Raw genomic sequence first — 10,354 nt, 5'->3', positions numbered from 1 at the left:
AGTGGAGGGGAATGTATCTAGCTAACATTTTTAATCTCTCTTTTCCCCCCTTCCACCTGCACGACGCACAGATAGAATTCGCAGAATCTGAAATAACTTAAAAGAATAAAACTTCCTAAGCAGAGTTTAAGGGGACGGTGCCTGTAACGACTTTCTATTATCTGTTTATTCTGATCCCTCCGAGCTAAGCCCTTGAGAAGATTAGCTACTCAGCTAAAAATCACTGCAGTTTTCAGAGCCGATCTTTATTTATTAAAACGCTCCGACCTCTACCTCGGGCTTATACATTTCTTTATTAAAACTAATGAATTAATGCCCCGGCGGCAAGCGGGGGTGGGCGGGGGACTGGGGCAGCCCCGCATCCCCGTGGGAACAGCGCCGGGCGGGTTCCCACGCGGCAGAGCCTGAGTGGGGGGGTGGAAATAGTGGGGGGGGGGGGCACAGGGCCAGCAGGGCCCTACCGCCTCCTTAGGGTCCCGGGGGGGTCGCAGCTGCCCCCTTTGGGATGCGCGGCCCCGGAGAGCCCGGCGGAGCTGGAGCCTCGCGGCACGGGGCGTGGGACAAAGCCGGAGCCCCCCCAGCGGCATCGTAAAGTCCTGGGGTGGGGGGGGGGGAGGAAAGGGGGTTCCGCCTTCCCCCCCCCCAAGTGAGGGTGGCTCCCCAGAGGCCGTGGGCGCCCTGCATCGCCCGAACAAAGGCAGGGGGAGGCCAGCGGTGGGAGGGGGGGCACGGGCAGATGCGGGCGCCCCCCCCCTCCCTCCCCTCCGGGGCTGCCCCGGCTCCTCCCGGCTGCCCGCCCCCGGCGGGCTCCCAGCCCCCTCCGCCCCCGCTTCTCTCCTCCCCTCTCGTCTCCCTCCTCCCCCGGTAAATCCGAAGTTTCCTGTTAAGCACGGGCGAAGCTTTGCAAAGCGGTCTGCGGGGCTGCCCGCTCGCTCCTTGGGATTACCGTCGGGAGAGGCTCGGCTCGGCACGGCACGGCACGGGCACGGCTCGGGGAAGGGCCCCCGCCCCCGCCGCCACCTCTCCTCCGCCTCCTCCTCCTCTTCTTCTTCCTCCTCCTTCTCCTCCTCCTCCTCCTCCTCCTCCCCAGCCTCCATCCCCGCGGGCGGGCGCCGCACGCCGAGTCCCGGCCCCCCCCCCCCCCACCCGCTGCCTTCGCCTTGCTGGGGGTGTGTGAGGGGGGGTCCGCCGCCTCCCTGCGCCCCCCCCAAACCCACAACCCCCCGGCAGCCCGGTCCCATGTGAACCCAAAGGCACGGCTATGCTCCTGGGGGCACCGCGCTCCGCCGAACTAAGGTAGGACCCCCCCCCCCCGCCTCCTCGCGAACACCCCCCACCCCCTTTAGCGATACCCATCCCCGAAAATTAAAAGCTGGGAGCGGGGAGGAGAGAGGGAAGGGAGGATGGATGGATTGGGGAAGAGGAGGGGGGGGACACACATCAGGCTTTTCAGGGGGGTGGGAGCGGCCGCGCCCCGGTGGCGGCTGGACCCCCCCCCACACACCGGGGGCTGCTTTGTGGCGGCTGTGAGCGCCGGGGCCAGGTGGGAGCCGCGCCCCGCTGCCTGGGGGAGGGGGTGGCCAGCGGCTCCCCCCTGACCCCCTGCCCTTGCCCCGCAGGTCCTGGCCGCTACCATGAGCGATGGCGAGAGCCGAGAGCCGCGGGCGGCCGGCGGCGAGGTGCGGGTGCCCATCCCCGTGGCGCCCCGCCGCCCCACCGAGCTGCCGCCGGAGGATGCCGGCTCCGGTCCCGGCGGTTCCCCCGGTCCCGGCGGTTCCCCCGGCCGCGACCCGCCGCCCGAACTGGCCTCCGAGGAGGAGGAGCAGGTGCCGTACCCGGCGCTGGCACCCACCGCTTTCTTCTGCCTCAAGCAAACCACCCGCCCGCGCAGCTGGTGCCTCAGGCTGGTCTGTAACCCATATCCTTTCCCCGGGGGGACAGCACCCCCTCCCATACCCGGAGACCCCCACCCCTCTGTACCTGGAGCACTCCCCTGGGGTCTGCGTCCCCTGGCTCGCCACCCCTGGGATGCTCTGAAGTCCCCAGGGTGTCCCCAGCATCCCCATTCTGTGCTGTCCCAGTCCCAATCTCCTGGGGGGTACAGGGGGTTCTGCCCCCACGTCATCCCTATGGGATGCTCAGGGGGTGTGCACCCACGTTTGCTACCCCCTGGCCTCGGGGGGGGCATGGCACGGACCCAGCATCACCCCCCAGGTGGCACCGGGGCAGGGGGATATGGGGTGTCCCGAGCCGCACCCCCCCCCCTGCACCCACATCAGGGAGAAACCCTTCAGCTTCGCATCGCCCTCGGTGGGGCCGGAGGGAGCGAAGTTTGGAGCCAGCCTCGTATTTATTTTAGACGCGGTGGGGAATTTCAGACAGGCGCTGCCCCTTCTGCTGTTTATATAAGAGCCGGGAGTGCATGTGCGCCTTCTCGTCGCAGGGAAATGGAGCGGCTTGGAGTTGGCTTTGGAGGGCACATGCCTCGCTCGCCTCGTCCCAAAAACTCCCCTTGGCTTTTGTTCCTTCCCAACTTGCTGGCGGGGGAGGAGGAGGACGGCCAGACCTCGAAATCTCCCCCTCCCCCGTGTCCTTTACCTAGTTTATTAATGTTAAAGGAAAAAAAAAAAAAAAAAAAAAAGAGCAGCCTGTTCCTCTCGGTTGTGACATGCGGAAAACTGAATTTTACCCAAAATGCTCGTGCGAAGGCAGAGTTGTCAGTCTGTCTTGGTGATCTTCAAAAAGTGAGCTTTCAGCTGCGCTCCGCACGTCAGCTCGGCAGCATTGACATTGTGCAGATAATTAATGCTTTTACCTATCCCTGCTACCTGCCTGCAGCTTGCTGCCTGTATCCTGCCGCTGCTGTTAAGAGCATTATTTATTAATATGGTTATTATTGATCTCCCTTCAGTTAACCAAAGAAACCTGTGTGCATTTGAGATCACTGTTTTCCACAGCAACACCACCAAGCCGAGTGTTGTCATTAGGAGGAATTGCACAATCCTCCCCAGAAAGCTGCCTTAATCCGTTATTAGGAGAAATCCTTGGAGGGAGAAACCCCCCAATTGTTATGGCCTTGAGTCTCCCGTCGATTAAACTAGGTTTACGTGAACTATCGGCTTCCACGGGGAGATTTCTGCTCTCCACTTTTGCGAGAGGAGAACTGGGCTCTCCCATGTGTGAATGGGAGGGAGAAGTAAACAAGTAGCGGCTCTCCGCGGTGATGCTTCAGCCGTAGAAATATTAAATGTAGCTGATGGTTCCCTACCAAAAAAGTGAAATACCAGGTCCTCGAGGGGCCCGGGGGAGGGCACTGTGCTCCTCTTATGTCAGAGGTGGGGGTTGAGGCTGATCTGTTCCTTCCAGTGTGGGTTATTGTGTTCCCAAACTTTGGGGGCATGCAGGAGGGTGAAGCCTGGGGTTTTGGCAGCGATTCGTCACCCCGGGAGGTGCCCTGGGTTTGGTGTCCCCACAAGCTGGTCGCAAAGCAACCCCGCAGCTGGAGGAGAACAAAGCAGCCTCACCGCTGAGGTTTCTGGAGAAGTGGAGTCAGGTGTGCGCGTGCCGCTGGAGGGTGAGGCTGTTTTTATCGTCGGGCAGAACTTTGCGTTTCAGCATCTCGCCAAAGAATTCACGGGAGACCAGATTCCTTCATAAAACTTCCCCGTATGACATAATATTAGATGGAAATTGTGACGGTTGGTTAAGAGGGAGGCAGAAATCTAATAAAACCGCATAAGCCCCGTCTTAGAGCGTTATTGCTGTTGGAGCTGGCGTGTTGTGGCTGGAGCTGAACAATGCTCGCGACGCATCGCAGCGAGAGGGACGAGCTCCTGGCTGGGATTTTTCCCCTTCTCTCCCCTCCCGGTCGCTGGCAGTCCCGCACGCTGCGGTGAGAATTATCTCTTGAGGCTGCTCTGAAGTTTCTTGGCGAGAGCGCTCGTCTTGCTGCTGCTTGTGTTTTCTGAAGCTGCGTCAAGCGACCCCGAAGCGAGATGTGGTCTCGCTGGGGAGCCGGTGCTGTGCCCGGGTGGTGCTGGTGTGTGTCGGGCAGCTGGCATCTCGGTGCTGAATGCTGCTGCCGACGGCTGGGAAGCTTGGAAAGCAGCTAGCTGGGCAGGCAGCTCGAGGAGGAGCGCAGGCGGATCAGTGCAGTAAGGGCAGAGATTCCCCGAGTGCCTGTCCCGCAGAGACAGAGTCACTTGGAAGAGAGGAGGGAGACACGAAGGTGGCTTCTGGCCACTCGTGCAGTTCTGGTGATTCTTTCTGCCTATGTGAAAGCAGAGATCTATAAAGCATGATAACGAGCTTTGTTTGCATTACAATCTCTGTCTGGAGAGAGGGGTGTAGCTGTGGTGTCTCTTAAAATCTGTGTCTGAAGGGCTTCACTGAGGTGCTTGCTCGTCTGGGAAGCACCAAACCTTTCTGTACAGTTCCCTCCTTCAGTGGTGCTTTTTGCTGTCCTTTGCTCCCTTTGGGATTTACTGGTGGGGGGGAAGCTGGGGGAACTCTCCCTCTGCGCCCCTAATGCCTGCGTCCCTCCTTTCCCCCTGCTTGTGGACTGTTCCCCGGTGTGGGAGCACATCTCTGTGTATCCCCCATGGGATGCTCTGCTCCAAAACTCTTCCCCCTGCCACCAGGCAGAAAGACTTTGGCTCTGTACCCCCAGGGAGTACAGAGGGTGTCCCGTCCAGTGTGGTTGGAGTCCCATTTGCAGCGGGATGCTCCTGGCAGAGGCAGGGAGCCACACTGTGGGGCCCCTGTGGACCTGGGTACACGAGCATCCTAAAAAACAAATGCGGCCACAGCACGGGGAGGGCTGAACGTCATCAATCCTGATCGCTGGAATTGCAAAAGCAGCCCAGCCGCTCTGAATATTTCTTGTTAGCAGAGATAGCACAGACCTGTGCCCTGCAGCAGGTGGAAGTCCTACGCCTCCCAGCCAAAAGTGTGGTTTGCCTCTGGGGCTTAAGCAGAGGGGGTTACTGCCGGGCTTAGGGATGGCTATAAAAAGCTGCTGCCTGGTTCCCGGGGGGACAGGTGGGGTGGGGATCAGCTTTCGGGGCTGGGAGAAAGCCTGGCTGTAGGCACGTGCCTGCCCGAGGTCTGCGGGGAAGGGGGAAAATTGGGGAGTTGGCAGATGGGGAAGGTGCAAGGTTGTGGCTTTAATAGCTGTGCTGTTCGGCAATGTGAGGAAGAACCTGTAAAAATCTCCGTTGCCCTCCCCAAAAAACATTTGCATGGTTTTGTATTAACAAAAACGACAAGCTGCTTAATTCTCAAACAGCAGAAAGCAAAAGAGCTGCGAGGAGCTGATTTTCACACGTGGCAGCAGTAATCAAAGAGTTGTGCCCATTAAACTTTAATCAAAGGAACAGAAAGCGCTCGGGCTTGCTCTGGGTCTGATTCGTGCGATGTTGCTGTACAGATGATTTTTTGTCAAGCTGTTTGCTGTGTTGTGTCACTCTTGCATTTGGCTTTCCAAAGCGATGACTTCGGCACAGGAATCTCCTTACAAGCTCCAGGGTTATCTCCAAACCCGGCTTCAACCAGAAATTCACTTGCACTTGTTGGTTTAGAGCAAATGGACAGCTTGGATGTGGTTCTTGTGACAGGGGCAGTGGCTGGAGTAGAATCATCCTTCACCGTCAAGTTATGTTGTATTTTCCTTCAGTTAGGAGCAGCATTTTTATTTGCCTTTTTTTTTTTTTTTTTTTTTTTAAGGTATATAATTGGAAGTGCACTTACTTATTTCTCCAGTCCCGGATCTCCTACGTGGGGTTATTTATAGAGGCCTGTGGGTGGGGTTTTTTGTGCACGTTGGGTGCACAGAGCAGGATTTTGGCGTTGAGATCCCACAGGGTCCTTCCCTGGCTGTTCACGAGCAGGCAGCTGGCAGCTCGGCAGAAGCACCGTGTGCATGGAGATGCTCTTTTTGGGTTTTTCTTTCCCATAGACTGTTGCTCTTGCTGATGTTTAGTCCCATGCAATGCCAAGTGACATTCAGGTGGCCGCTGGCTGTCCGTGTGCCTTGGGATGGATCCGGCCGGGTACCAGGGGCTGGCTCGAGCAGCGTAAGGCTGGGCTGTGCTGGCAGGAGCACCATCAGCATGCAGGAGGTAAAGCAGCTGGAGGAGCGAATGCTGACTCCATGGCCCTTGCCAGCACATGGCTGAGGGGGTCTTTGCTGTGTGGCTGGCAGGGGACACGTGCTGTGACCCCAGCTGCATGCAGCAGCACGGAGACCTGCTTCCCATCACAGCTCCGAGTGGCAGCTGGGCAGCGGGACATCCATAAGGCCAGAGGAACTTTGCTGCTTGTTTCATGATTCATAAAAACATTTCGTGATTCATAATAGGTTCAGTTCTGTGTGCCTTAGTCGGGGGAAAAAAAAAAAACACCCTCCTGTGATTTATTTTCTCAAGTGGCTACAGAGCTCGTCGGTGCCAGCGGGTTTCTGTGGGACTTGGCTCTGTTTTCCTATTCGGGTAGAGTGTCTGCATGCATCAAACCTGACTTTTTTTTTTTTTTTTTTTTGTATTATTATGTATTTTTTTCTGAAGTACGTCCCCTTGCAGCACTTGCAGGTTGCCTTTACAAGCACTTTGGGGCAGCCCTAACACTCACACTCACGTCCTGCCTGTTATTTCCAGCCATTCCTTGGTGTAGGAGTCTGGAAGTACACTTGGGTGGTGGAAAAAAACATATTTAATGCAAAATGGTGCAAATGATCTGCATCTAAGGCTCCAGCCTGTGCCATGTCTGGACGGGGCTGAGCTGCATGCTCAGCACTGTCGTGAGTTGTGCTCTGACTCGAGGCTGGCTTGTTTCCATCCCTTGTTGCACAAGTTTTGTGCACCGGCTCCTGCTTCTGCTGCAGTGCTGCAATTTGTGGCTTTGGGCTTTGTACTGCAAGCACGTGGAGGTGTGGATAAAAGTGGCAGTGTCTGGGCTCCCGTCAGTTTGGTCAACTTCATTTGATTGCATTCTGCTTCGTAGCTGGCATGCTTCAGTTTTGAGGAGCTTTATCAGGAAGCCTTTGCTTTTAATCTGGCCCTATTCAGGCTGTATCCTGACAAGTGCACTGGGAGGCTTTGACCAAATCATAATTTGTCATCTCTGAATATAAATATTGCAGTGAAAATATTTAGCGTGCTGTGGAAAAACCCGTTACCGAGTAGCTGTATTTCTGGCCTCATCCTGGGAGCTGCTGAGCACCCACGACGCCCACTGAACGTGGTGAGAGGCGCAGGTGCTGCGCACCCAGCAGCAGCTCCCACTGAGTGACAAGCAATTAGGAAACACAAGTAAGAGGAGTCTTGCAAATTGTAACTCGTCTAAAAATATGCTGTCCACATGTGTTTTTAGCTCCTTTCATTTCAGCGTTCTGTGTTGGCTCAATACATCTAATCAAGAGTTTAGTCCTGGGTTTCCTGTTTAGGATCAACAGACAGCGTCTCAGTTGGCCTCTCCCCCTGGCACCACCAAAACCCTTCAGCCCTGACCCCCTAATTTCTGAAGCACTGCTCATTGTACTGCCATAACATGCCTTTTATTCCCACCTTCTAACCAAGCTCATGGATAAGGGTTGGAAATTCCCTCCCTGTGCAGAGCTGAAGCTTTGAGATTTGGGAAGGATGTGATGAAGCAGCTGGGGAGCCAGGGGTGGGCTGCAGGTGTTAGTGGGTGCTTGGCTCCTGTTTTCAGAGGAACTTCTGCAACAAAAGAGGTCAGAGAGCTAATTGGAGGAGTGCTTGTAGAGCAGGTGGGGTTTTGCTGTGGTTCTTTGCAGTGAAGATTGGTGAGTGGTGACACCTGTATGAACTCAGGGGTGTGAATGTGGGGAAACCAGACAGAGATCTGGCGTTGGTGTCCCAGAAGAGAAACGTGAAATTGTTGGGGATGGGGGGGAAGTCTGGCCAAAGTGTGCAAACTAAATCAGGAGTATAAATAATGAAAATTAGATTTTAGACTTTAAAAAATAACTTTCAGCAAGTTGTGTTTACCCCTGCACCTTTCCTCCCCAACCCAGATCTGCTGCAGCCTTGCTGAGCGCCACTGGGGCTGCTCCCAGGACAGTTGATCTCTGTCCTTTTGGATTTGGGTTTTCCTTACAGGCTGTGTGCGCTGTGTCAGGGTTGTATGAGTTTACCCCAGCATTGTCCCAAGTCAGAACAGCAACAGGTGTGTAAGAGCAGCTTTAATCTGCAAATGCACTTACTCCCCAATTCTTCCTTGTTCCTGAATTTCCTGAGTGCTTCTATTTCTACAAAAGCCAATTGATTCAAAAATTAACTCTCTGTATCCACACGCAACTTACAGTATCTATAGTTTCACAGAAGGTAGTCATTAATATAGTTTTAGAATGTGTTTGTGTGTGCTTTTCCTTTTCTGCTATTTTTTTAATCAGTCTGTATTGGATATTCTTGCTGAGAGAGATGCTAACTTGTTGCATCACATCTTAGTAAAAATTACTTGTAATATCTGTGAAATATCTACAATTCACTTTTTGTTTTCAGGCTGTAATTTATAACACATCAGAGCCATTAATTTGCTACTTTTCATGGCATTTACGAGATGCATCCCAGACTGCACTTTGTAAAGTTTTTCAATTGCCTTCAGATTTCTCACCTCTCAAATCTGGTGGGAACCAATAAATGCAGTTTCAATTTGCAGTTTGTTTACAAGTTTGCCTTACGTATTGAGACCATATGTCCTTTTTCCAGCACGTCTAGATGCCAGATCCTTAGAAATGTGAAGTAAAGTATTGTTGGAGTTGCACTCTGCTGGTTAATGGGAGCAGGAGATCAGAGCTCAGAGTTGGTGTCTCTTTTTCTTTGTTGTAGATGAATTTTACTCAGTGGAGCCCCAGACTGGATGTAGATCTTTTCCTGATAATCATACAGCTGTTTCTAAGATTTTTTTTTACTGCATTTTAGTGCACTTTTTAAAATAGAAGAGTAGTTTTAATAGTGTTTCTTTTTTTTTTTTTTTTTTCCAAATAATTGAGTTTAGGTAAAGAGCAGTACCTTTGCAGAGCCACAACAGGACTGTGACAGCCAGCCCTTGTTTACCTTCTCCTTGGCTTTTGTCACCACAGTTTTGGGGCTGGGGCTGGCAGCCTCCACCCAGCTTGCTTGGAAGCAGGATCGGAGATTTATCTGACATGCTCTCTGTAAATGACATGTTTGGAGTAACTCCATTAGAGCGACTGGGATCGCATTAGTTTACAGTGAATGAACTCTGAATCATGTTTCTGTGTTGTTTATTTTTAAATTGCTTCTGCAGACAAGCAGCACTGCGAGCTGCCTACTTACAGAGCTCCGATTAGTTTTCCGCTGGATTTCACGAGCACGTAGCTCGTGATCTGCTCCTTCCTTGTGCTGGTGTAAATCAGGAGGGGTCCCCAGCTCTGTGGCCTGCATGCCCAGAAGCATGCGGGTGGGCTTCGCTCTTGCCCCACGTTCCTCCGTAAATTCAACCCGCTTGGGCCCCCAAACTGTGCCGCAGCAACCTCTGCTATTGGCATCGAAACTCGTGCAAGAAATATGTTACCTCTATTTGCACAGATGTTTTAAGGGAACTTGAGCTCGGATTTTGCCCTTAATTCTTAAGGTAGCATCTGGCATTCGTGTCCAATCCATTAATCCCGCCGTCGAAGCAGCATTGTGATTTTAAATAAGGCATACTTTTAAGTGAATATTTAGCTCCCTGGGATGGGAGGGAAGTTATTCCATGATCTCCCCCTAATAGTTAATTCTAAGATAACTGGGAACAACTTAAAATCATCAGGGTACGCGCTGTATTTCTGAACTAGCAATTAGGAGTCATCAGGCTGCATAGAGACAAATTGGGAGTGAATTAGAGGCTGATGAGCTCTGTGCAGGGCTCCCAGGGCTGCTCGCAGCCTCCTGCCGCAGCGGAGCCTTGGAGCGGTCACTCCAGAGGGGCCTGACAAGATGCAGCTGTAAAAGACAATTTCCCTCTTTCTTTCCCTTAATAAAAAATCTGTTCTGAGCGCTGTACCAGGCAGACTAGTTTTGGCAATGGATTAAATGCGCAGCTTCGAGATCTAATTTTGCCTGTTTCAACTGACAGATAGAAATTGTGTGCTCTCACAATGCTACTAGTATCTCGCGAGTTTGCTCAGAAGCAGAGCCTCTGGAAGCCATCCGGAGAAATCAGCCAGCCCTGCGTGTGTGTACGGCTCTGTGACCGCGGTTCCTTTAGATGGAGAGGTCGAGCCGCGGTGCTGCTCCGCGCCTGTTTCCTCCCCTTTGTCCTGCAGAGTAGGAAAGAGGATTTGCCTCGATTTCTAAGATCCCATTAAACCTTCCTGCAGAAAGTAAGCCAC

At 53.5% G+C, this 10,354-nt stretch overlaps 1 protein-coding gene across 2 annotated transcripts in view; it reads left to right on the top strand.

The window, feature by feature from the left end:
• The first annotated feature begins 930 nt into the window (after positions 1–930).
• CACNA1H (calcium voltage-gated channel subunit alpha1 H) overlaps positions 931–10,354 on the top strand; it is a 220,781-nt gene continuing 211,357 nt past the window's right edge. For both annotated transcript variants that reach the window (XM_082772862.1, XM_082772861.1), the window contains exons 1-2: positions 931–1,296; positions 1,620–1,918. In XM_082772862.1, the coding sequence (XP_082628988.1) occupies positions 1,635–1,918 (284 nt within the window). In that variant the 5' untranslated portion in view covers positions 931–1,296; positions 1,620–1,634. The remainder of the gene's footprint in view (positions 1,297–1,619; positions 1,919–10,354) is intronic.

This window comes from Aythya marila (assembly GCF_965140915.1).
Source record: "Aythya marila genome assembly, chromosome: 15".
Classification (NCBI taxonomy): domain Eukaryota; kingdom Metazoa; phylum Chordata; class Aves; order Anseriformes; family Anatidae; genus Aythya; species Aythya marila.
The sequence above is the reverse complement of the archived record's forward strand: the minus strand, read 5'-3'. Positions and strand labels throughout refer to the sequence as shown.